Source organism: Sabethes cyaneus, chromosome 3, assembly GCF_943734655.1.
Source record: "Sabethes cyaneus chromosome 3, idSabCyanKW18_F2, whole genome shotgun sequence".
Classification (NCBI taxonomy): Eukaryota; Metazoa; Arthropoda; class Insecta; order Diptera; family Culicidae; genus Sabethes; species Sabethes cyaneus.
This window is the reverse complement of record NC_071355.1, coordinates 132,968,080-132,995,899: the sequence shown is the minus strand read 5'-3', so window position 1 is coordinate 132,995,899 and position 27,820 is coordinate 132,968,080. Positions and strand designations below refer to the sequence as shown.

At 38.5% G+C, this 27,820-nt stretch overlaps 1 protein-coding gene across 1 annotated transcript in view; it reads right to left on the bottom strand.

Moving 5' to 3' along the window:
- Positions 1 to 27,820, bottom strand: part of LOC128744430 (GPI ethanolamine phosphate transferase 1) — a 188,950-nt gene that overhangs the window by 11,495 nt on the left and 149,635 nt on the right. The window contains exons 7-8 of the mRNA XM_053841448.1: positions 20,036 to 20,261; positions 10,382 to 10,533 (exon numbers count right to left, since the gene is read on the bottom strand). Of these exons, the coding sequence (XP_053697423.1) occupies positions 10,382 to 10,533; positions 20,036 to 20,261 (378 nt within the window). The remainder of the gene's footprint in view (positions 1 to 10,381; positions 10,534 to 20,035; positions 20,262 to 27,820) is intronic.

Genomic DNA, 27,820 nt, shown 5'->3' with positions numbered 1-27,820 from the left:
CTCTCGCTCATCACCTGAATGCTAGGGTAGCTTGCTTTGTGTTTGCCCGTTCAAACATGCACAATTTTTTTACAAACGCAATCAGCATTTAAATTTTATCATTTTCGGTTAACGTAAAACATTGTGATTGTGTTGTTTGTAAGTCTGTATGTAATAGAACAAAACGAAAGTTATCTAAGCAAAGAATAAGAGCATAAACATAGAAAACTTACTCGTGCTTACACTGTCAATAATACATGATTTACCTTTGCGCTGAACTATATAAAGCTGAAAAACGAAAGATTTTCTCGGGAAGCACAATACCTTCTCACATTATTTATTCATATAGGGTGTTTGCAGAGTGCATATGTATTGGAGATCTGTTGGGCAGGCAAAAGTGACAGCTCCATATAAAACACACGGGCTGGGAAGAGCAAAATTTTTTAAATGATTTATTTTCTTCATTTAAAACAGAAATAACAAACTGCTTCATACATATGGCAAGGTAATATATCTGTTTTCTAAATAAAAAAAAAAAATTTCTCCAAATAAGCTAAGACGCGGTAGCAATGATCAAAAATGTAACTATGACCTATGTTAGCGGCAAAAACCTAAACAAATATCAATAACCAGCAGTTGCTTTCGGCTAAGAATTATTATGCTAAACCAATTTATGCTAAAACCAGTTTTATATTCCGTTACTTTCAACTTGGCTTATGCCGTATTGAGATTGCTGACAGCTACCGTACGCACACTATGCCGCGTATACGTGCACGCGATTTGTTGCTGCTGCTGTTGGTTTTTCCATGACGTTTTTCAAACTGGGGGAAAACAAACCATCAACACAATCTCAAATTAGCAAGCTCTATACTGCTTCAAAAAACAGTATATTTGGGACACCGATTCAACGCGAATGCACCTAAACCCTAGTTACCAAAAGTCAGCATATATTTCAGGGAACATTTGTCGGTTACTTTGACTGTTAGTTGCTTTAAAATGATGAATAATTTTAGAAAAAATGGTAATTTTATCCAGCACGTTTTTGCTGCATCGAATAGGAAAATTTGCAATGTGTGCCCAACAGATGTCTTGCATGTGTGTGTAGCAAAAGCCCTGAAAGACACCACTGAAACGGGTTGCGGTTGCTTTTTTGAGCGTGCAGTTCATTTCATCAGGCACGGCAGCAGCGTAGCGACTCAAGTAAACTTTGTAGCATTTTTCAAATGCGGCATGCAGTATGGTTCATCTTTTAGACATGCCTGTTTGGAAGCGTGAGAAATGAAAAACGCGAGTTTGATAATTTTGCAAAAAGTTATGCGTGAAGAGCTGGCCTTTTTGTAGCTTTCGATACCTACAATATCGGATGAAAAGGTATCGATATCCGATAATATTGCATGGTAAAATATCGATGCCTGATACTCGATATATCGAATGAAAATATCGATACCTCCGGTATCGATAAAATATCGCACATCCCTAGCTCTCGGATGGCTGGTGTAAGATGCTATAGAGAGGTATAGGAAATGTTTGTTTTTCATCAAAATTAGGCAGAAGTCATGAGAATTAAGTATAACAGAGTAACTGTACCACAAATAAAATATGATTAGTGATTGTTTTTTAAGTAGGTAAACATAGATAGGCGAGAAATTTTGATTTTACTACCACTGGAAAAGCGCCATCTTTTGAAAAGCAACGGTTCGTATGGTGTCCTATTAGTAATTGTTTTTCATCTTGACAATAGTTTTATACTTTAACAGCTCATGATGACGTGATCGGAATTAGGTGCACTGATACATCATACGTTGATGCATTTTTTTTTTAACTTTCGGTAAATAATTTAGGTATTTTAGTATTTTTCCATGAAACATAATTGAAAATACTTGCTAAAGACACATACCGTGTAAATAAATATCAAAGCTATTTTTTTCAGAAGGGCCTCCAAGATGAATCATGCCTTAGGTGATCGGAATTAGGTGCTTTCACGGTATTATTTGATGCGCCTCGTGAAGGTTATTAATTTATTAATTTTCTAGTTTAAAGAATTAAACCAGCCAGATTAAGAATTCGTTTACGATGGAAAAATACGGTGTGAAATCGAACTAGATACTGTAATCAAATAATATTTTAGTAAATGCCATGGATTCCTGATGAATGTTCATGTAATTGTTCTTAAAATAAAGACATTTCTTCGTTGAAAAATATTTTTCATAAAAATATGGCGGAATATGATGTTACATTGATTGTATTTGTTTGGTTACATTTTATTTAAAAATATGATATGATATGAAAAATATGATGCAACATCATTCAATTATTGCTTAAGGGCTAAAATGAATATGAATATGAATATATGGTACTACCACCTGCCTTAGCAGAACATCCGTTCATAGCAATGAGCCTATCATGTCAAAAAGAGTTGAACATATTCAACGATTGGTCATGCTTCCCAACTCTTGTATGAAGGGCCAAAAGGGAATTGGTCGATAAGCAACATCACTTACACGTACCAGGGATTTAGAGAATCTCCTTCCAAGGGCTAAGTCACCTGAGTCAATTATTGCTTAAGGGCTAAAAGCCCACAAAAGCCAGAACAAATGCAATACAAATGTGACATTATTGTTTAGTAATGACATTATAATAACACGATGTTGCGATCAAGTTTCATGTTACTAGATATAGACTAATATATTTGTGACAGCCAGTATAAGTATTGGATAACCTGAATCCAACGTATTAATAACATGCAGTTGCTTATTTGTTGCGTGTTTCAATACTGTAACCGGTAAAGTTTTTTGCAATTTAAACAAGACTTAATAGCAACATGGAAGATGTTGCAAGTTCTGCTTGGTGGACCGGTTGTTTGATCGTTTTTCGTGCTTAGTGTAATGCGTGCTTAATTCTAGCCCTATTTGTTGAGTGCATATCTGAATTGGCCGTATTTACTTAAGCGCTCCGGAGGCTTTATATAAATAATAAATCTAACAAACCTTACCCTTAACTAATTAAACAACATATAATATAAATGTTACGAACGGTAACAGCACAGACTAACAAACGTAACACTGAAGCTTCATTCCATCGTCAATAAAAACGTTCATTTCAAATTTTCGCTTAAGCCAAGACTCGACTCGACAGTCGCTCGACTGCGCTGGCGCTGTTGGCAGATAATATACAAGTATAGCATTTATAGCATTGCTATATTTATAGCAAACTACTCTGCGTAGCGCGAAGACTCCACCAGGTGATGCTAGTGTTTTTTTTTCAAGTTTTAGGGGTGTCATTGAAACGATGTTTTGTTGGAAAATTTGTTTGAAGTGTTACGTCTGTTAGTCTGTGGTAACAGTATATGACAATGTCTAAGTACTCCCGGAAAATCGTCGATATACAGGGAAAAAGCAAAGGACCAAGAACGGAGGATATAGCACCATTACAGTATACATCTTGCTTCCTTCCAGTTAAATACAATTGAACTAGGCAACCAGCTGACGATTCAAAGAAAAAACTAGTTCGAAGCTTATCGCATAGACGATGAGAGATTGTGTCAAACGCCTTGCTAAAATCTATCAGCAGAAGAACAGCCTTGTCTTTCTTGACCACCGCAACAGCAATATCGTCATATACCCTTAGCAATGGAGTTTTAACTCCTTGCTCTTGTCGGAATCCAGTTCGATACTCGGAAATAGCAAAGAGTCAATTTGCATTTTTAACGTCAGGGAACGCAAATGTTTTAATTTGGTCTATTTTAATCACCGTACGAAAATGCTTGTCTGGTTTTAATTGATGCTTTTCGGTGAAAACGTTGAAAAAATATGTTTCAAGCTAACGTTTCTGCCTACTCATTTCGGCCATCATCAGAACTATTTATTAAAAGAAAATACAATAGACAATGTTCTGTTAAACAACACACTAAAATATTAACTTACATTTTCAAAACATTTAATACACAAAAAAATTTTTTTTTTTATTTAAAATTAATCGTCGTTATTTGTCACCGTTGTCCGTCGTCTGCTTGTGGCTGTGTGTAACGATCTGATCTGAGTCACGAGTCCATTGTACGCGTTAGAGAAATTTGCCGCATCTCGCTGTAGGTTTACTGCTCTCTGTTCTCTTATTTTGATGTGGAGCATCTCAGCCGTCAGTCTCGTCGGTTCGTTGTTGATTTTCTCTAACACACGGACATTTGAGAAATCAAACACATGTCCAAGTTCCATCGTATGTTGAGTTAAACCTGTTACCGAGCTACTGGTGCGGATGGAATTTTTATGCTGCGTTATTCGTTTTTCTAGTAATTGGGATGTTTGTCCAATGTATTCCTTGTCGTTGCATACCCCACAAGGAATACTATACACAACATTAGTTTGTTGCATAATCGGTATTTTGTCTTTTAATTTGGTGAAAATTGTGTTTTTAATTTTGTCGTTCGGTTTGTATGCTGCTACGATGTTATGTTTCCTCAAACTTTTCCCAATTCGTTCGCTCAAACCCGGAATGTAAGGGATGGAGACGAACATAGTGGACTCGTTTCTAGATATTTCAGTGTTTTGTAGAGTGTTGTATAGGAGGTGCACTCGTCTTTTAAGTATGTTGCGTGTAAATTGTTCTGGATAGTTATTGCTGCGCAGGGTGGCAACAGCTGATTTTATACTCTCTTCACGTTTCTCTACGCTTGTTAGTTTTAGCGCCCTGTCGATAAGCGCTACTACTGTATTGGTTTTGTGCATATGGGGGCTTTCCGAAGTATAGTCTAAATAGCGGCCGTTCTGTTGTTTCGGGTGCCAGATTTTTTGAATGCGTTTTTCCACTCTATTCATTTTGATATCCAAGAATCGAAGCGAACCATTTTCTTCTTTTTCGACGGTAAATGCAACCTTCTGCAGATGCTGTTGAATGTTTTTTGTACTGTTTCAATCTCCTGTTCCTTGCCCACTAGAAAACAATCGTCGACATATCTTCGGTATACCTTAATCGATATTCCGGCGTTGTTTAATTTTTCAATGGCTTCATTTTCAAGTTTTTCCAGGACTATGTCAGCAACTACCGGTGAGATTGGCGAACCCATTGGGACCCCGAATATTTGACTGAAAATTTGTCCATCGTGTTGGAAAAAAGTAGATTCCAACACGGTTTTCATAGCTTGTTTGAAACTGTTCCATGGAATGGTAGTTGTGTTTCGTAGTTCATTCCAGCGTTCCTCTATACAGTCGTATACTTCATCTACCGGTATGTTAGTGTATAATGATACAACATCCAGCGAGTACATGATGCATTCCTCGGGCATGTTAATCTCGGCTAGCTCTTCCGCGAAAGTAAAGCTATTCTTAACGTGGTGCTCTGTTTTGCCAGTCAAGTTTCGTAGAATGTTTGATAGGAACGAACTGTGCCATTTTATAGGTGGCAGAACCTATGGTGGGAACGACCGGGCGAAGCGGGCGATTTGCCTTGTGTATTTTCGGCAAGCCGTAAATTCTTGGTGGATTGCAGTTGTAGATTTTTAACCGATGTTTTGTCGCTGTGTCGATGTGCTTATCTACCCACCATTGATCGATTATCGCATTCAGTTTTTTGAGTACTTTGCTTGTTGGATTGTCTTTTAGTGTTTTGTAAGTGGAGGTGTCATGTAGTAGTTCTGTCATTTTTTGTTTGTATTATATTGCCGAAAGTATTACAGTTTTGTTCCCTTTATCTTCGGATGATATCCTTCCGTATCCAATCATTCTCTTTCGTGCGTGGTTGTTTTTTGTAGTTTATGTGATTGGATATAATTGTCGAAATTTCAGCCCTAATATCTTCAGCTTCAGGTTTTTTCTTAATGACACTCTCGACATCCGCAACCATCCGTACGTATGGGATTGTTTTTGTGTCTTGTATGTTGTAATTGGGTCCGAGTAGTAATGTGCGTTCGAGATAGTCTGGTATTGCAAAAACAATCCCATACGTACGGATGGTTGCGGATGTCGAGAGTGTCATTAAGAAAAAACCTGAAGCTGAAGATATTAGGGCTGAAATTTCGACAATTATATCCAATCACATAAACTACAAAAAAACAACCACGCACGAAAGAGAATGATTGGATACGGAAGGATATCATCCGAAGTCAAAAGTTTCTTAAGGAGCACCAAGAGATCTATGTAACAAAGGCGGATAAAGGGAACAAAACTGTAATACTTTCGGCAATAGAATACAAACAAAAAATGACAGAACTACTACATGACACCTCCACTTACAAAACTCTAAAAGACAATCCAACAACAAAGTACTCAAAAAACTGAATGCGATAATCGATCAATGGTGGGTAGATAAGCACATCGACACAGCGACAAAACATCGGTTAAAAATCTACAACTGCAATCCACCAAGAATTTACGGCTTGCCGAAAATACACAAGGAAAATCGCCCGCTTCGCCCGGTCGTTTCCACCATAGGTTCTGCCACCTATAAAATGGCACAGTTCCTAGCAAACATTCTACGAAACTTGACCGGCAAAACAGAGCACCACGTTAAGAATAGCTTTACTTTCGCGGAAGAGCTAGCCGAGATTAACATGCCCGAGGAATGCATCATGTACTCGCTGGATGTTGTATCATTATACACTAACATACCGGTAGATGAAGTATACGACTGTATAGAGGAACGCTGGAATGAACTACGAAACACAACTACCATTCCATGGAACAGTTTCAAACAAGCTATGAAAACCGTGTTGGAATCTACTTTTTTCCAACACGATGGACAAATTTTCAGTCAAATATTCGGGGTCCCAATGGGTTCGCCAATCTCACCGGTAGTTGCTGACATAGTCCTGGAAAAACTTGAAAAGGAAGCCATTGAAAAATTAAACAACGCCGGAATATCGATTAAGGTATACCGAAGATATGTCGACGATTGTTTTCTAGTGGGCAAGGAACAGGAGATTGAAACAGTACAAAAAACATTCAACAGCATCTGCAGAAGGTTGCAATTTACCGTCGAAAAAGAAGAAAATGGTTCGCTTCGATTCTTGGATATCAAAATGAATAGAGTGGAAAAACGCATTCAAAAAATCTGGCACCCGAAACAACAGAACGGCCGCTATTTAGACTATACTTCGGAAAGCCCCCATATGCACAAAACCAATACAGTAGTAGCGCTTATCGACAGGGCGCTAAAACTAACAAGCGTAGAGAAACGTGAAGAGAGTATAAAATCAGCTGTTGCCACCCTGCGCAGCAATAACTATCCAGAACAATTTACACGCAACATACTTAAAAGACGAGTGCACCTCCTATACAACACTCTACAAAACACTGAAATATCTAGAAACGAGTCCACTATGTTCGTCTCCATCCCTTACATTCCGGGTTTGAGCGAACGAATTGGGAAAAGTTTGAGGAAACATAACATCGTAGCAGCATACAAACCGAACGACAAAATTAAAAACACAATTTTCACCAAATTAAAAGACAAAATACCGATTATGCAACAAACTAATGTTGTGTATAGTATTCCTTGTGGGGTATGCAACGACAAGGAATACATTGGACAAACATCCCAATTACTAGAAAAACGAATAACGCAGCATAAAAATTCCATCCGCACCAGTAGCTCGGTAACAGGTTTAACTCAACATACGATGGAACTTGGACATGTGTTTGATTTCTCAAATGTCCGTGTGTTAGAGAAAATCAACAACGAACCGACGAGACTGACGGCTGAGATGCTCCACATCAAAATAAGAGAACAGAGAGCAGTAAACCTACAGCGAGATGCGGCAAATTTCTCTAACGCGTACAATGGACTCGTGACTCAGATCAGATCGTTACACACAGCCACAAGCAGACGACGGACAACGGTGACAAATAACGACGTATAATTTAAAATAAAAAAAAAATTTTTTTGTGTATTAAATGTTTTGAAAATGTAAGTTAATATTTTAGTGTGTTGTTTAACAGAACATTGTCTATTGTATTATCTTTTAATAAATAGTTCTGATGATGGCCGAAATGAGTAGGCAGAAACGTTAGCTTGAAACATATTTTTTCAACGTTTTCACCGAAAAGCATCAATTAAAACCAGACAAGCAAATGTTTTAATTATTTTATTGTATAGATAGACGATTAGTTTGATTACGAGTGGAAAGATGATTTTCAAAAATTTCTTCGAGAAGTTATCCGTACCAGCAGCATTCGACTTTACGTCGTAAAAAAAAGCATTCACCGCTTCATATGTACTTATGGCATGGAACCGCAATCCTTCTTCAAAGCAAACATGCGAATGTACATGACTATTCTCTTCGTCACTGGTAAAATAGCTTGCGTATTTGGCATTTACCAAATCTGGATCGAATGGGCACTCTTCACCATATACCGATTTCCCCCCAACACCAAGATACTTCAGTTTCCTCCAAAGATTGGCTGGTGACTCAGCGGAAGCAAGATTCGCACTAAGATGCTCAATTTTTGCTCTACGAATAAGCGCGTTTGCTCTATTCCTCAATTGCTTATAAACATCCTTTTTCTGATCTTTCCATTACACGGGTGCTACTTCCAGTCTTTATATGCCATATCCCTCTCCATTGTAGCTTTCTGATTTTCATCATGAAACCATGAATTATAAACCTTGCGATGACGAACGGTTCGTAACGGAATGCAGGAATGATGGATAGATAATAAACTTTAGAAATCCATGAGTTGATTGGTGTCGATTAAAGAGTAGAAGGTGGACCAAGGAATATCATTCACACTTCGACAAAGCTCAACTGCATCGAAGTTAACATAGTCACGGTAAGTATTCGACCATTGAGTCGACCATTCGAAAAAACATCGATATCAAGTGACCAATAAAGCTCGCCCGGGTAGAAATGCATAACAAATATTAATGTAAAAACATTACGGTTACTATGAATTTTACTGTTTACAACACATTATGCTGAAACTTCACTGTACCGTTCTTAGAAAATTTTTCATATTAATGTAAAAACTTTACGATTACAATGAATTTTACTGTTTACAACACTTTATGCTGTAACTTCACTGTACCGTTCTTGGAAATTTTTTCATATAATTCGGCAACAATGCAAATTGTTTCGAAGCAGGAAATAATCTATCTAAGGTCCAATCCTTGGCAGGTTGAGTTATTTGTATACACAAATTATGTCTCTTCCTCCGTCTACTGTAGAAACCGACGAGCCAGAAGTTTAATCTAATTCGTTTTACTGACGGGACGACGACACTATGCAGGCGCTTGCGACTTACTTGTTCGTCTGTCAACATATTAGCCGCGATTCTTAACGCGGGTGTTCGGGGAAAGACTCCGTTCCTATGGAACAGACCAACCTCGTTGTGTACGTCTTGACATCGAATGAGGTGTCAGGCATATAATTAAGTTTTTATAACGTTAGATGTTCACCTTTATTCTTGTTTACAGCCGGATCCTGCATTCGTACGAATAGTTTGCTTCGAACGAATCGGGAAGCACTATTCTCATATTCGTATGAGCAAAAGGAAGGGGGCGTTCGAACGTTCGAATTGATTCGAACGAAAACAAGAATACGAATCGGTTTAACTTTCGAATGAATGTTCGAACGAAAAATAGAATAAGGGTGTTTACAATTGACAGAGGGAACGATAGAAGACAGTAATGAAATAAAGAGTCGATAGGATCTAACAGATAGAGATAAGGCGTAAATGGGAAAAAGCGGAATTTGTTTAAGTAGGTGTACTGACCTCTAATACTTTCCTAATATGAGCGATGAATGCGGCTCGAAAATCATAATAGTTTGAAGCCTATCAAATTCATTCTATCTTCAAAAACATGAAATACCGTAATTAATCAGCCGGTTTTATTTTGTCCTAATAATCCGAAAGCCTACAATTTTTTTTGCAGAACTCACCTTAAATTTCATTGTAACTTCGTTGTAAAACAATGTAAAACTTATAGTGAATGTACCACAAATTTTACTGTTTTTGGTTTTTATTTGTATGGGAAAAAGTCGAAAAATTTAGTGTTACATCACTTAATCACCCCCTTATTCGCTGTAAAATTGGCGGTTTCCATTAAAATTTACTGTGAAAACAGTGATATTCATGGTAACTTCAGTGTAACTTTTACAAAGATTTTCACTGTTTCAATGTGGTTTTTCGAAGTTTTTCAATGTTTGTAACAGTGAAGTTTAATGTTTTTTTGCTATACATTTTTATTCGGGCGCTGCTCCTTGATACAGACTAATACAAAAAACAAAGAATAGTTTTTACTTCCTGAGACGTTTTCGTACGTAAAACGGTTTGAAACTGAAAATGGGTTAGGATGCAATGGGTTTTATAATGAGTTGGGTTACTTTAAATATAGCAGAAAAATTCAGTTCAATTTTTTTTATGAATTTCACCGACTTGCACATACAACATGAAGAAAAATAATTGCTACTTACACATAGCTCTACGGTTACTAAGAACATAATTATTTTTGGAGTCATTTGTTTGTTTATTACAGCGATAAACTGTCTCCATCTCGACAACACAGGTAACCACAAACATATAGGTAGTGAGAAGAAAAATGGTACAGCTTTCGGTGTTCCTTGTGCTAGAAAAAAAATGTATTATTAGTGAAATATTCAATATGACATTTTTGTTAGTTGAATTTTTATTAAACAAATATGTAACTGTTTTAGACTCGCAGAACAATGTCCTATAAGCTACAATGGGGTAAGTGGGAACGGAGCCTCCCAATTGATCTCGAGGTATGATGCTGGCCTAATAAGCCAGTCTTCGTATGTGCGAATCTAGGGTGGGAGAGGCTGTTAGAGTCAAAAGGATTGTAGCCCTGCAATTGTCCTGTACTCTAACAGCTGGCTGCGAAGTCTGTGGTATAAAAACAGAAGGTCAAGTTTCGGTAACGGAATGTGGAACCTAGGCTTTGCTTTGCTTTTGGAAGGGAGTACATGATTAGCTTGAACCTCATTTTCTCCAACTGAACTTTTCTAGAAATGGAAGAAACTCCCACGCAAACATATAAATTATAGGTTATTTTAATTGGCAACGTCGTTTTCAATTTGCGTAAATTGCACGCATCTTTCTATAAATGATGGGTTGGTTGCAGGCGTTGGTAAAAGCATATATTTTTTTGATAGTAGATATACGTAGTTAGTATATAAACTAGTTATGCAACAAAGTTGTACATTTTACCATTTGCATTAAATACATAGGTCGAAATGAGGACGTCTTTTCAGAGCACACGGGGCGAGTAGGGCCGTCAAAATTCAAGTGTTTCAGAACACAACTTCCAATATTTAATCACTTTTAGGATGTACGGGAGAGTAGTCAACAGTAAGACAATAGGAACATCGAGACATCGGGAATAGCTTCTCCATAAAGCATTCAAGATTCATGATACATATTTTCCTGGAAAGTGAAGTTTGTGAACCTATAGCACATAATGTAATTTAAAAAAAGTTTGTTAATTTTCCAAAAAAAAGGTCAAAGAAAATTTTATTGCAATTATTTTCAGGTGATTTTAATGGCAAAGCGCATATTTAATCCAAATTAAACTTACTACATGGCAGCACATAGTAATTAGAAAGAAAAATTAAAAAAATATAACAATCGAATTGTTTGCTAACACCACTAGGTATATCAACATTCTTTATAAAACATTAGCTGACCCGACAAACTTCGTATTGCCACAAATTAACCTGTGTTGTACATAAATCATGAATCTCGGATGATCTTTGTCACAATCTCGAGTTTTGCAAATTTCTGAGGCGTTCAATTTTAGATGATTCATTTTGGCAGTTACGTAACTATGAAAGCATCCCAGGTAACCAATAAGCATCACCAATGCTATTCAAATGTAGACCAATAAGCATTTAAGTCGCCTTAAGTGCTACTTAAATGCTTGGCAAAATATACAGCTACTTTACTGATAACCTTCTTATAGTGCTGACAATGCTAATTTACAGCTAATTACCGACACGAAGAATTCGAATACAATTTTGGATGCCAATTTACAACACCTATGCAGTCAAAAAGCTAACATACAATAACGTGCATTATAAAATGCCAGATACGCTGATTTGCTGCTTATGTTAATGCTTATTAGTTACCAGGAATATTAAACTACTCATTCCCATACAAATTTGTAATTTTTCCTCACAGTAAAGTAGAAAATAACTCCCCTGTCCCCTCATTGCATAGCCGTAAAGCGGATAGTAATATTCGCCATGATTGTACAACATTTCGCCGAATATCATTTTGGGAAAAACTTTAAGCGGAATGTACCATTTCACGGAAAATTTTTTTGTGGAAAGTACCATTTCGCGATCCTCTCCTTACTCGCTGTCGCTCGTTCCAGGAAACCCAGGTAGACCTAGGAAAACAGATAAACCTAGACAGTAGTAATTTCTGCGGGGAGTTGCCTCCCCCCAGTGGGTGGCACTTCCGACGGCGGGTCGCCGGTAACACTCACGGCCGTCTCGTCCTGAATAATCTAGTGTTACTATAGATAGTTTTTGTGGTCTTGTTATTGACTAATGTTTTATGGAAGAGTCTCGAATTTCTCGAGTTCGATTAGTTTTTGAGTTTCGCAAAAATTTCTGTTTTATTTGTATGAGAGTCCATATCCCCCTACCACAGGGGTGAGAGGTCTCTAACTATCATAAAATAAATTCAAGACTCCAAAATCTCCCACATGCCAAATTTGGTTCCATTTGCTTGATTAGTTCTCGAGTTATGCAGAAATTTGTGTTTCATTTGTATGTGAGCCCCCCTCTCTTAGTGGGGGGAGGGGTCTCTAACCATCACTAAAACCCTTCCTGGCCCCAAAAACCTCTACATGCGAATTTTCACGCCGATTGCTTCAGTAGTTTTTGATTCTATAAGGAATATCCTGACAGAAATCCATAAAAATGGATTCCTATTGGGAATAGTGAGACGAACAGATATTTGTAATTTTTTAATTTTTTTGTGTTAAAATGTAAATCAATCCATATGAATATGAATTTTGAAGAGTAAGTTGTAACTTGTAAGTCAGATGGCCAGGATTGGTGCTTATGAATATATGAATATTGAATATTATAGTTACTATTATTACTATATATAGTTTCCTTGTGTCTGACTGTAACGCTAGATCCAAGCAAGCTGGTAAATAAAAATTTTTCTGGACTCCGACACACGTTGTGAAGGTAACAACGATTTCAACAGTGGGTGGGTGGCCGAAATCGGCAATTTGATGGAATGCCACATAATGCGATACTAATATCAACAAGTCCTACGGGGGAACAAAAGAATTTGGATTTAAAACAATAATTGAAGCAAATGTCAACCGTTTAAGAGTAATGAAGCATTCTTAACGTGTGATTTGGCATATGTGATAATAAGGATTGCCTGCGATTTAATCAAGCTATAATTGCCAAAGCTGCCAAAGTAGTGCATACTCAATATAAAGCGCGAAGGTGCATATCCCGTTGAATATATTTATAACTACATTTACTTCTTTCGTAGTTCCTTACGAGAATGGTAGCTAAAACCCTTCCCGAGTCAGGTGGGGGATGATATCTGAATCACCCAGCCCAGAGGTGATGCAGCGTATTTTCTTAAACAGTCAGATGTTTTATCAAGGACACATTCAAACTTTGGTTGTAAAAAACAAGAATTCATCAAAATGTGGTTATGTGAAACGTGTTGTTCCATGATTTAGTTCAAAGCTGATATACAAACGCGACCTGAAATATCGCAATATCAAATAACATAAATATTGAAAGTCTGCAAATTTAAGTTCTAAATTTAAGAGCTTAGTAGAAGTAGCTTTAGATATCTACTGCAAAGCATTTTCAAATTATTTCAATTTTTTTAATAGACTGGGTCGCAAAAAATCCGTGAAATTTCCAATATCCAAGACTTTACGTTGCGTTGACTCGATCTCAAGCAAATAACTAATCCAAGAGTTTGTCCGGTTTATAAAAACGAATGGTGTTTTTGTAGTTGTGGTCCAACAAGTGGTAGCGGATTATACAGCAAGCGTCTGCCTGGTATAATGCAATTAATATTTTCTGCAATCATAGTTTTGGCGAAACCGAATCTAAATTTTGTCTTGGTTCTAAAATTGAGTACTTTTTCGAAATGTTTTCCCTCGCAGCATGGTTCTCACAATTGGTAGCTTTTTGGTCATTCTGTTCCAAACCAAAAATTCAACATGAAAAAAGCAGGTTAGAAACCTAATTTTTTGTAATTTTTTATTGTTTGCAGAGTACATCTTTGCAAAAAGATACGATTTATATAAAAATCTCAATTTTGATAAAAATGATCAATGACTACTATGATTCGGAACGGCTCAATTATAAGGTTGCCAATTCTAAAGCTGTTTCATTAATAATTTTTAACACATGCTTTTTAATTGTAAACCATATTTACTTTACATATTTTTTTACTATTTAATGGGACTTTCAACCGTTTGTTGGTTCGCCCCAATAAACCATATTACATTTTCAAAGGTTTTGGTATCGTGGTTAGCCACGACGGGTCCACCTAGTATATATATATAATATATACAGGAATACCTCGATATAAAGCAACCTCGATTCAAAGCAACTTCGATCAAACGTAACTCGATATAAGATAACTTGTACCTCGTAATAACGTAATTTTGTAAAATCAATAAAAACAACTGTAAACTGTTCTTTATAACCAAGAAATATGATTTAAGGGGGGGCCCTATTCTGGAAGACCAAAAAATAATAAATTTTCGTAAATTTTTTCAGATGCTAGAATTATAGTTAAGAGTTGGGGTATTTTGGTTATTGGTTAAGGTATATTTGCAGATATATTTTGTATTTTTTGGATACCAGAATAGTGTTGGTGACAGGTGGGCGCGTGAATGCCCTCTAGAAAATAGTTCCTTGCTGGCGGTACGTGCCGAGAACCGACGGAGTATTATAGAACGGAGTTCTAGGATGGTTTTGAAGCTTTAGGTCAATACCTAAATTATTACGTAGCGGTTTTTGAAAATTCGAAAAATTACCAAAATGGCGGCAATTTTTCCAAAAGGTGTTTTTTCATCAAAAGCTAAAGAAACCTGGTTTCGGGAAAAACGCGTTCAAAGTTTCGTACAGCAATGAACTTCCCTTGAGGTGACTTTACAATATTTGCCGTAAGTTTTCAACAAGATCAGATATCAAAAAATCCTTTTGGCATGACATTTCTGAAGGTATAAGCGTCTCAAAAATGCAAAAAATAAAATTCGATTTTTTCGACTTTCCAGAGTAGGGTCTCTCCTTAAATTTATTTCTTAAAATCTAATATGTGTCTCAGAATTCAATATTCGTTATCTCACCCTTCCCACGTACTGGAGAATAGTGAGCCAAAGAGACAACTTTACATTTATAGTTGTAACTAATTTAGCTTCTAACCAAAACGGCTGAAACTTTGTTTCAGACAACTAGAAGGATATACCTTTCAAATGGATTGAAGAGCTCGTTGGTTACTATCACCAAAAAAATTAAAATTTTTGGAAAAAAGTGTCTCACTGATAGACTTCTCTCCTTTACCTGATGTCGAATACTTTCATTTCAATTACATTAGGGAACTGTGGGTAAGACGAACAGGGTGGGTAAGACGGACAGGTGGTTGATTTTACCAGTTAAGCATTAAAATTCGTAAATGTTTTGATGAGCATCCAACCACCTTGCTATCTCATGATGTCTGAACATTTCCATTAGCATTTAGAACTTTCCAATTTTGATAAAGTACAGAAAAACTAAAAAATGGAAATGATTCTGCATCTGGATGTAACTTTTTACCTTTGTTAAACTATATAACAAAGGTTTAGAAATTGGTCGAAAAACGCGAAATAGAACCAAGTTTTATATACCAATCGATGGGGTTCGACGAATTGAGCAATGTCTGTACGTGTGTGTGTATGTATGCGTGTGCAGCTCATTTTCTATCGCCCGTTTCTCGGAGATGGCTGAACCGATTCATCCGCTATTACTTATGTTTGGAAGGTATTTATGCCTAGTATATCACCATTCAGCTGTTTCGTGGAACGACATTTCGTTTAAAAAATATAGGCAAAAATGTGAAAACTACGTGACACGGTTTTTTCCGGAACTACTCAACCAATTTTAATTATCTTAGTACCAAATGAAAGCTCTTGCTATCGCTAAACTTACTACCAAGTTTCATCGAAAACAAATATGTAGTTTAAAAGTTACGCTTAAAAAACCAGTGTTGACAAGGTCCAAATGATCGCCTGTTTCTCAGAGATGGCTAAACCGATTTATGCGCTATTAGTTTTTTGATTGGACGTTTAGTTTGAAAGTTATGAGCAACCGTATACACCACACCAAAATTAACAATAATTTATAATGATTTTAACCAAATTAATTTGCCTAGTTTCAATTATTTTAATGTCAAACGAGAGGTTTTGACACTACGAATATATATGCAAAATTTCATAAGAATTGGTTTTTCCGGTCAAAAGATATTAACCCTCGAACACTCGCGCTAACTTTCGTAACACAGTTACTCGCGCGCACAATAGCCCAAAACCAAAGAAAACGTGCGCACTAGAGTTTTGACTAAGAAAACTTGGTTTTAAGTTTATCAAACCTTTGGAAGAGTTTTTTGAAATTGAATGTTCTATCGTCTGGTAGAATTTAAATTTTGACTAATCCCCCTAAAAGTAAAATAAAAAAATTATTTTTCTTTAGTTTTAATGTAACACATTGATGTGTTCTGCAAAGTTTTAGAGCATATTATTACATGAAATTTTGCTGAAGACAGTAACCTTTTATCTCTACAGCGAAGATAGATAAATCTTCGTATAGCCACAAATTAACCTGTGTTGTACATAAATCATGAATCTCGGATGATCTTTGTCACAATCTCGAGTTTTGCATGTTTTTGAGGAGTTCAACCATAGATGATTCATTTTGGCAGTTACGTAACTACGAACGCTTCCCAGGTAACCAAAAGCATCACCAATGCTATTCAAATGTAGGCCAAAAAGTATTTAAGTCGCCTTAAATGCTATTTTGGCAAAATATACAGCTACTTTACTAATAACCTGCTTATAGTGCTGACAATGCTAATTTACTGCTAATTACCGACACGAAGAATTTGAATACAATTTTGGATGCCAATTTACAACACCTATGCAGTCAAAAAGAAATATACAAAAGCGTGTAGTATAAAATGCCAGATACGCTGATTTGCTGCTTATGTTAATGCTTATTAGTCACCAGGAATGGGTAGTTTACTATACAAATTTGCAATTTTTCCTCACAGTAAAGTAGAAAACAACTCCCCTGTCCCCTCAGTGCATAGCTAGAAAGCGGATAGTAATATTCGCCATGATTGCACAACATTTCACTGAATATCATTTTGCGAAAAACCTTAAACGTAATGTACCATTTCACGGAAAACTTTTTTGTGGAAAGTACCATTTCGCGATCCTCTCCTTATTCGCTGTCGCTCGTTCCAGGAAACCCAGGTAGACCTAGGAAAACAAATAAACCTTGACAGTAGTGATTTCTGCGGGGAGTTGCCTCCCCAAAGTGGGCGGCGCTTCCGACGGCGGGTCACCGGCAACACTCGCGGCCGTCTCGTCCTGAATGATCTAGTGTTACTATAGATAGTTTTTGTGGTCTTGTTATTGACTAATGTTTTATGGAAGAGTCTCGAACTTCTCGAGTTCGATTAGTTTTTGAGTTTCGCAAAAATTTGTTTTATTTGTATGAGAGTCCATATCCTCTAACTCTAACTCTAACTAGGTCTCTAACTATCATAAACTAAATTCAAGACTCAAAAATCTCCCACATGCCAAATTTGGTTCCATTTGCTTGATTAGTTTTCGAGTTATGAGGAAATTTGTATTTCATTTGTATGGGAGCCACCCCTCTTAAAGTGGGAAGGGGTCCCAATTCATCATAGAAAAAAATTTTGTCTCAAAAAACACCCACGTACTAAATTGGGTTCCATTTGCTTGATTAGTTCTCGAGTTATGAGGAAATTTGTATTTCGTTTGTATAGGAGCCACCCCTCTTAAAGTTGGGAGGGGTCCCAATTCACCATAGAAAATTTTCTTGCCCTCGAGAACTTGCACATGCCAAATTTGGTTCCATTTGCTTGATTATTTCTCGCGTTATGAGGAAATTTGTATTTCATTTGTATGGGAGCCCCCCTCCTAAAGTGGGGAGGGGTCCCAATTTATTATAGAAAAAAAAATTGTCTCCAAAAACACCCACGTGCCAAATTTGGTTCCATTTGCTTGATTAGTTCTCGAGATAAGAGGACATTTTCATTTGTATGGAAGCCCACCCTCTTAAAGGGAGGATGGGTGATAACTCGCTTTTTAAAGAGGAGAGGGGTCTCGATTCGCCATAGAAAAAAATCTTGCCTCCAAAACCACTTACATGTCAAATTTAGTTCCATTTGCTTAATTATTTCTCGAGTTATGAGGAAATTTGTTTTCCCTCGAAAACCTTCACATGCCAAATTTTGTTCTATTTGCTTGATTAGTTCTCGAGTTATGCAGAAATTTGTGTTTCATTTGTATGGGAGCCCCCCCCTCTTAGCGGGGGGAGGGGTCTCTAACCATCACTAAAACCTTTCCTGGCCCCAAAAACCTCTACATACAAATTTTCATGCCGATTGATTCAGAAGTTTTTGATTCTATAAGGAACATACGGACGGACGGACGGACGGACGGACGGACGGACGGACGGACGGACGGACGGACGGACGGACGGACGGACGGACGGACGGACGGACGGACGGACGGACGGACGGACGGACGGACGGACGGACGGACGGACGGACGGACGGACGGACGGACGGACGGACGGACGGACGGACGGACGGACGGACGGACGGACGGACGGACGGACGGACGGACGGACGGACGGACGGACGGACGGACGGACGGACGGACAGACAGACAGACAGACAGACAGACAGACAGACAGACAGACAGACAGACAGACAGACAGACAGACAGACAGACAGACAGACAGACAGACAGACAGACAGACAGACAGACAGACAGACAGACAGACAGACAGACAGACAGACAGACAGACAGACAGACAGACAGACAGACAGACAGACAGACAGACAGACAGACAGACAGACAGACAGACAGACAGACAGACAGACAGACAGACAGACAGACAGACAGACAGACAGACAGACAGACAGACAGACAGACAGACAGACAGACAGACAGACAGACAGACAGACAGACAGACAGACAGACAGACAGACAGACAGACAGACAGACAGACAGACAGACAGACAGACAGACAGACAGACAGACAGACAGACAGACAGACAGACAGACAGACAGACAGACAGACAGACAGACAGACAGACAGACAGACAGACAGACAGACAGACAGACAGACAGACAGACAGACAGACAGACAGACAGACAGACAGACAGACAGACAGACAGACAGACAGACAGACAGACAGACAGACAGACAGACAGACAGACAGACAGGGGGGTTAAGGTCAGACCCATGTCAGTGCCTGACATTGAGCGTTTCCTCACGTAAAAAAAACAGACAGACAGACATCTAGTGTTAATATTGGTTATTTTTAGTGGTATTGTTATTGACTAATGTTTTATGGAAGAGTAAAATTTCTTGAATTTAATTAGTTTTTCATTTATTGGGAGGGTCTCAAACCACCGTGGAAAAATAAATCCTATTTCCAAAAACCCTCACATGCCAAATTTGGTTTCATTTGCTTGATTAGCAAATTATTATTAGAGTTATTAAGAAATTTGTGTTTCACTTGTATGGGAGCCCGCCATACACATGGAGGCAAAAAGCTCCCTAAAATGAGGAGAACGTGCTGCCTAAGCCACAAGTACTGATGGGAACCCCCCAGGCATGGTTCGATCATTTTGACTCAATTTTGATTAATTTGATAGTACCGCCTCAGCTGAACAAAATTAGACAAAGCTGTAATTTTGTTATAACAAAGTTGAGTCAAAGTGATCAGACCATCCCTGGTTACAAATAGTAATTCAACCGTGTAAACATCGTATTTTAGCAATTGAGATGTAAATCATGAAAATATCCTACCTGTGTTGTAGAACCATATGATGCAAATAGCTATAATTGCGATTAAAATTGATTTAACATTAATTGACGCAATTGATATGGGAGCTATGAATACATGTCCTGCCACGAATACAATCCAACCGATCATAGCTACAGAAATTGCTGTTAGAAGTTCATATTTATAGTATGTTTGGTAAAACTCAATCGCTTCTAGAATTACGTCCATCAATAACTCGCTAGAAGATATCTGTAACAATGAAAAATAGTTATTAAAGATAACATACTATGGGATAGATACCAGCATAAATTGCAAAAGGGCTTTGCAACTTATGTTCAGGCTTGGCATACACTTTTCGCTTCGATTTTGCTCTTTTGATTACTGCATCTCAGCCAAGCAAAATTTGAAAAAGTGATGTATGGGGCGTTTGTAGAATTTGTTATTATCTAGAATATTGCTGAAGTGAGCATTACTTTGCATTTTGTATTTATTGCGCTATAAGGCTGCTACCCTCTTGGTAGCAAAAAGAGCGCTCTTTTTGCTACCAACGGCATTGCTGCGCTACAGCGCCGTAAATACTAAAGATAAAACTTCACTTGCTTCAGCAATATTATAGATAATTACTAGCTCTACAAATGCCCCATTCTGCTTGACTGAGGAGCAGTAATCAAAAGAGCAAAATCAAAGCAAAAAGTCTACGCCAAGCCTGCTTATGTTTATGCACATTTAGCATGCCGGTTTATTTGGTATGACTGAATATAGCTGGGAAAACTTGATAAATTCCACATCATTATAGATGCAAACGTCAAATCTGTCTCTCTGACAGTGTGATTTGTTGAGGGGACATGAACGACTGAACATTTTGAAAAAACTACAAGGTATACAGCCCCAAGGGTTGTACGAAAGGGTGACGTAGGACTATATCAGATCATCAGATCAAAGACTAATGTAAACTGTAAAGCGTCGATTCACTGTCTTTTGCTCCGAGAAGGTTTTACTAGTTTACTTTCACAGCTTACCGCTTGTTACATAGCAGAAAATATGGCACATACGCAGAAATTTCTGTTTTATTTGTATGAAAGTCCTTATCCTCCTACCACAGGGGTCAGGGGTCTCAAACCATCATAAAATAAATAAATTCATGCCTCCAAAAACCCCCACATGCCAAATTTGGTACCATTTTCTTGATTAGTTCTCGAATTATAAAGAAATTTGTATTTTATTTGTATGGGATCTCCCCTTCTTAATTCACCATAGAAAAAAATCCTGCCTCCAAAAACACCCACAGGCAAAATTTTGGTTCCATTTGCTTAATTAGTGCTCGAGTTATGAGGAAATTGATGTTTCATTTGTATGGGAGCCCCCCTTTTAGAAGAAGCAGTCTCAGTACACCATAGAAAAACGTCTTTCCTCTAAAAACCCCACATGCCAAATTTGGTTCCTTTTGCTTGATTAGTTCTAGTTATGAGTAAATTCGTATTTCATTTATATGGGAGCCCCCCTCCCCACCACTTAGAAAAACATCTTTCCTCCAAAAACCCCCACATTCCAAATTTGTTCCATTTGCTTGATTAGTTCTAGAGTTATGAGGAAATGTGTATTTCATTTGTATGGGAGCCCCCCTCTTAGAAGGGGAAGAGGTCTCAGTACACCATAGAAAGAAATCCTGCCTTCTGAAACCCCCACATGCCAAATTCGGTTCCATTTGCTTGATTAGTTCTCGAGTTTTGAGGAAATTTGTGTTTCATTTGTATAGGAGCCTCCCCTCTAACGTACTCCTTAAAATTGCTCTCTCACCACCCTATAAAATTGCTGGTCATTTTATCTATCCAACGACATATAAATTGTTCAGTTTCGCTCAGTAGTTTAGTAGTTATTAGCATTTGAAATCTTTCATTCAAACGTTACACTTCTAATTTCATTTTCAAAACGTGCTACCCAGTCCCAGTACAGTAAACAAAGACGTAGTCCTACGTCAAAATTACTGTATTTTTAGTTCAGATTTGCTGTACCCTGTGTGCTTTGCTACGCATCCAATTCTCATAGAAATTCTGTCATAGAGATGAAGAAATAACATTACAACCAACTTTCACGCGAATTGCATTCGAAGCATCATTTGTGATTTAGCTTTGCATTGATTGTAGACAAAGGATAATTTGGAAAACTAGGGTAATGTCGTCACCGTCGGGCCACCACGATTTTTCCAGTTTTAGTAACTCGTGATATCTATGTACAAGCATTGTAAAACTTCTTACTGTGACGGCAAACTTTTCACAATATTGCAAGTTTCATTCGTATATTTAAAACACACGTACCGTCATCCGGGGATACTTGCAACACTTTTGAACTTTGACTTCATATAACTTCCGAAGTGTACCGTTTAGATCCAGGTGTAAGTAGCCAAAACTTGTATAGTGGTCAGTACTTTTGATTTATGATTATGAGAAAAATTATCAACTAAATGAATCTGTAGAATGAACCGAAAATAAGGGTGTTGCAAGTTACCCAGTAAACGGGGTTACTTGCAACACTTTTCTGATTTTACGTTTCTAATGATTTTAAATTTGATTTCAAACCGCGAATGAGTATTTTTAGATATTTTGAGTATATTTCTAGTAAAACAAGAGCTACTGGAGGCATGTTTTGTTTCCCAATTTTGTTCATCGCTTTTTTAAAGATATTCGATGAAAATGCAGCATGTCGGCGAACTTCAAATTGCCGTTTCAAGAGAAATGAAAGTTTTCATAATTTTAATTTTGCTGGAGATGGCAGTAGACAAAATAACTTCGTACAGATGCAAACTTACTTTGTACGTACTGTATTTTACGATAATTATCCGTTTTACAAGTGCTGCAAGCGGTGCCATATTGGAAATAACAACACGAATGCATCGTTACTTCTCCAAGTTCAAAATATAAATTAAGCTCAAAGTTGCTATTAGTTAGCTTATATGATGTACTAATTGTGTACAGGAATCAAACGATAAAAAATAATTTCGTGTCAATGAACTGACGCAACTTTGCGCAACCATTTTTCCTACTCTGAAAGTGAAATTATTTTCCAATCGTATAAAAACAAGCAAATCAATAATATAATGGATTAAACTTAACTAAACAATAGGTAAACGTCCTTTCTTTAAAACGCCATTGGCTACAAAGGATTATGTCAACAAACAATGCGTCAGGGCTTTCAAAAGCGCGATGCGCAGAAGTGTTGCCAGTAACCCCGGTGTTGCAAGTATCCCCGGATGACGGTACCGAATTCGATGATTGAATCTTACAAAAAAAATCAGAGGGGTTGTGTACAAGACACGACCGCATATATAGGTGACGCAGAACTACGTAAGTCTCTTTGTAGTGATAGTGGCATGTATTCATGCTTGTAATCATTCGATTCTTCATGTATACATGCTATATGCAACATATATACATACTACATGCGTTGTATGTAACATTTATCAAAGTAGTAACATTGCATACGTTCAATTCTCAAAAGTTTGTGCATTTGAAAACAATTTAACAAAATCAAGAACACAAACTATTACTTTCCTGCTACCTTACTGAAATTAAAGATTGTTTTTATTATCCATAGTTTCCCACGTTGAAAGGATTTTACCAATTCAATCCTATTTTATCAACAGCACATCTTTTCACTACACTTCTAATGAAACGGCAAGCATGCGTATTCATACAGAGCCGTATTATAACCGAACACTACAGCTGTAGCACATTTTTCCAACACAGATATCAAATTCGCTGAGGTTTAATCGTCACGCAGTAAAGAATTTGCGATCTGTTCGGACAACGAACATATGTCATTTTTTCTGGCACACTTCCCTAACACAGACATCAAACTGGACTAGGTTTAATCGTGTTCGTAAGAAATATGTTGGCACGAGGGGGTTTTGTCACTCTCTCTGGCGTACTTCCCAAGCAAGGACATCAAAATGGTCTAGGTTGAAGCGCGGTGTTAAGAAATCTTGTTGAAATGAGGAAGCTTTGTCACTTGTTTCGGCTTACTTCCCAAGCACAGATATCAAATTGATATAGGTTTAGATCATCGTAAAGAATCTTCCAACCAATCACGAAGCGAGAATTCTGGTAAAACATAGGTTCATTATTTTCAATTTTTCAATAGTTCAACATCAAGAATCCATACTTTTCTTCATTTGGGTCAATTCTTAGAAGATTTTCCGATCGATTGGTGTAAGAATATTGAAAATCGATCGGAAAACCGCTGAGCTATTAGCGCTCAAAATCTTTCATTTTTCGTGACGCTCGCATTTTTTGATTTTTTGGAATGACACCCTATCTCAAAACTTGCCGTAAGACGTAGTCCTACGTCAAAAGTTTTCCAGGCGCAGAGAACTTTTCTTCAAGAAATGATACATGAAATGCGAGATACATGAAATCGAGATAAATATTGAAAATGTATTAAGTGTGTTGTGCTTCATGCGAGGACTATATAAAAATCCCCTCGAGTAAGGGGTATGGGTAGGGTACGGCGAAATGTTGCAAAAGCGCTTATTGTACAGGTCGGACCACTTGTGTAGTCATGGTTAAGCCACCATAATTTTTATGGCAGAACCGCAATATTCTCTAGAGAACGTCAGTCTCCTGAAATATGATGAAATAAAGCAAAATTAAAACAATGAAAACCTAGATTGTTGTTATAGTATAACAAAGGTTTAAAAATTGGTCGAAAAACACGAAGTTGATCCGAGGCCCGGAGGGCCGAGCCACATATTCCAATCGATAAGGTTCGACGAATTGAGCAATGTCTGCGTGTGTGTGTGTGTGTGTGTGTGTTCTTTTTACGTGAGGAAACGCTCAATGCCAGGCACACTAATGACATATTGCTACATCACGTGGCACAGTGTGGGACTCTAACCTACTAAAAACCTCACGGGCGTCTGACCTGAACCCCCCCGGAACTACCGTTAAGTATTACTTCGGGGGGAGGCTGTGTCTGTACACCCCGATCCGGAGATGACCGTCATAACGTCCACTCCTTCCCATTCACCCTCGCAGGGTTCTGCCATTCTTGTTGCTACTACATTCTCCTTCACCGTCCACTTTCCTTGCACCTGTCGAGACGTGTACCGATTCAAAGATGGTGACCGTTATGACTTCCATCTCCTCACGGCCACCTTCGCAGGGTTTCTTGTTAGGCTAAGCACTGCTCCGTCGAGTTCGCCACTGCACTTCCCCTTCACTCCTTCACCGACCTCTTCCCTTGCACCTGTCGAGACGTGTACCGATCTAAAGATGGCGACCGTCATGACTTCCATCTCCTCACGGCCACCCTCGCAAGGTTTCTTGTTAGGCTCAGCACTGCTCTGTCGAGTTCGCCACTGCACTTCCTCTTCACTTCTTCACCGACCACTTCCCTTGCACCTGTCGAGACGTACCGATCTAGAGATGCCGACCGTCATGACTTCCATCTCATCACGGCCACCTTCGCAGGGTTTCTTGTTAGGCTCAGCACTGCTCCATCGAGTTCGCCACTGCACTTCCACTTCACCTGTCGAGACGCGAACCGATCCAGGGATAGCGACCAACATAACAACCATCCTCTCACGGCCGCCTTCGTAGTGTTTCTGTCAAGCTTGGTTTGCTCCGTCGCTTCACCGATGCGTCTGTCGAGACAACGCTAATCGGAATTGGTAATTCGCTGGTCATTTCTCCATTGTCGTTGCAGTTGCAACATAATCTGTGCTACACCTGTCGAGACGTTAACCGACCGTGAACCGATGCGACCGTCATAACGTCCACTCCTACACAGGCACCCTCGCAGCGTTCTGCCGTCCTTGATGCTACTACATGCTCTTTCACCGTCCACTTTCCTTGCACCTGTCGAGACGTGTACCGATCCAGAGATGGCGACCGTCATGACTTCCATCTCCTCACGACCACACTCACAGGGTTTCTTGTTGGGCTCAGCACTGCTCCGTCGAGTTCGCCACCACACTACCACTTCATCTATCAAGACGCGAACCGATCCAGGGATAGCGACCAACATAACATCTATCCTCTCACGGCGGCCCTCGTAGTGTTTCTGTCCAAGCTTGGTTTGCTCCGTCACGCTCGTCACTCCACCGATGCGTCTGTCAAGATTGTCTGCTAATCGGGATTTCGCTACTTCGCTGGTCGTTTCTCCACTGTCGTTGCAGTTGCAACATAATCTGACGTCTCCATGTTTCCTGTTCAACCAGGTTGACAGAACCGGTATGAGTCGGTGCGTCCATCTACCATTCTCGGCCCTATTCCACTCTTGCTGCCATTTGCTCAGCGACTCTTCTCTCGCCAGCTTCCGGGCTCCTCTGAAGTTTCTTCGTCCGTAGCAGTCGTTATCTTCCACGAGCATGATGGTGATGGGGATCATTCCAGCGATAACACATACTGCTGCCGACGATATTGTTCTATATGCACTGGCAACTCTTACAGCCATGAGTCGGAAGGTACTATTCAGTTTCACGCGATTCCGCTTCGATCGTAGTGCTGCGATCCAGACTGGACCTCTATACCGCAGTGTGTGTGTGTGTGTGTGTGTGTGTGTGTGTGTGTGTGTGTGTGTGTGTGTGTGTGTGTGTGTGTGTGTGTGTGTGTGTGTGTGTGTGTGTGTGTGTGTGTGTGTGTGTGTGTGTGTGTGTGTGTGTGTGTGTGTGTGTGTGTGTGTGTGTGTGTGTGTGTGTGTGTGTGTGTGTGTGTGTGTGTGTGTGTGTGTGTGTGTGTGTGTGTGTGTGTGTGTGTGTGTGTGTGTGTGTGTGTGTGTGTGTGTGTGTGTGTGTGTGTGTGTGTGTGTGTGTGTGTGTGTGTGTGTGTGTATATATGTGACGCTTGACTTTAGTCGTCTGTTTCTCGGAGATGGCTGATCCGATTCGTTTGCTATTACGCTTATTTGAAAGGTGTTATCACCTTGTAGATCGCTATTGAATTTTTTTTGCGTTCCAACATTTTGTTTAAAAGTTATAAGCAAAAATGTAAAAATTTCGTGACATGATTTTCTCCGGAACCGCTCAACCGATTTCAACAACTTTAGTATCAAATGAAAGCTCTTGCTACCGCAAATATTTTGGGAGGGTTTTATCGAAAACAATCTAGCGGTTTAAAAGTTATGCTTAAAAATGTGTTTTTTCAAGGTGTCAATTCCACTTGTCATGCAAAGTTGTGGAAGAATTTAAATGCAATTATGGGGCGATCTAAACCTGCGACAAGTTTCGAGGTAAAAAACAATGGAGTAAAAACTTCTAATAATTTAGAGGTTTGCGAAACCTTCAATAATTTCTTTTCACAATTTGAAACCAATCTCGCCAGCAAAACTACAAAAAGTAATACTAATCCAATGCGCAATGTTACTCGAATAGATCAATCTGTCTTCCTGCGACCTGCAAATGTGATTGAGGTAACCGAGATCATAAGCGAATTAAACGTAAAAAAAAGTTTTGGTCCAGATAACTTTCCAGCAAGTTTATTAAAAAGCAACACTACCAAATTTTCATATATTCTCGCTATTCTCTTTAATAAAATAATAGAGCAAGGTACATATCCTAATTGTCTTAAAATTGCGAGGGTTACACCTGTGTTTAAGTTAGGCGATGCCTCAGATCCGGGTAGTTTTCGACCTATCTCCGTTTTTCGTAAAATCTTTGAAAAGCTGTTGGTCAACAGATTAGTAAATTTTTTTAACCAGTTTAAAATATTATATAAATTTCAATATGGATTTAGAAAGGGTTGCAGTACTTCGACAGCTATAGTGGAACTAGTTGAATTTTTGTTAAGTAACATTGATAACAAATGTATTGTTGG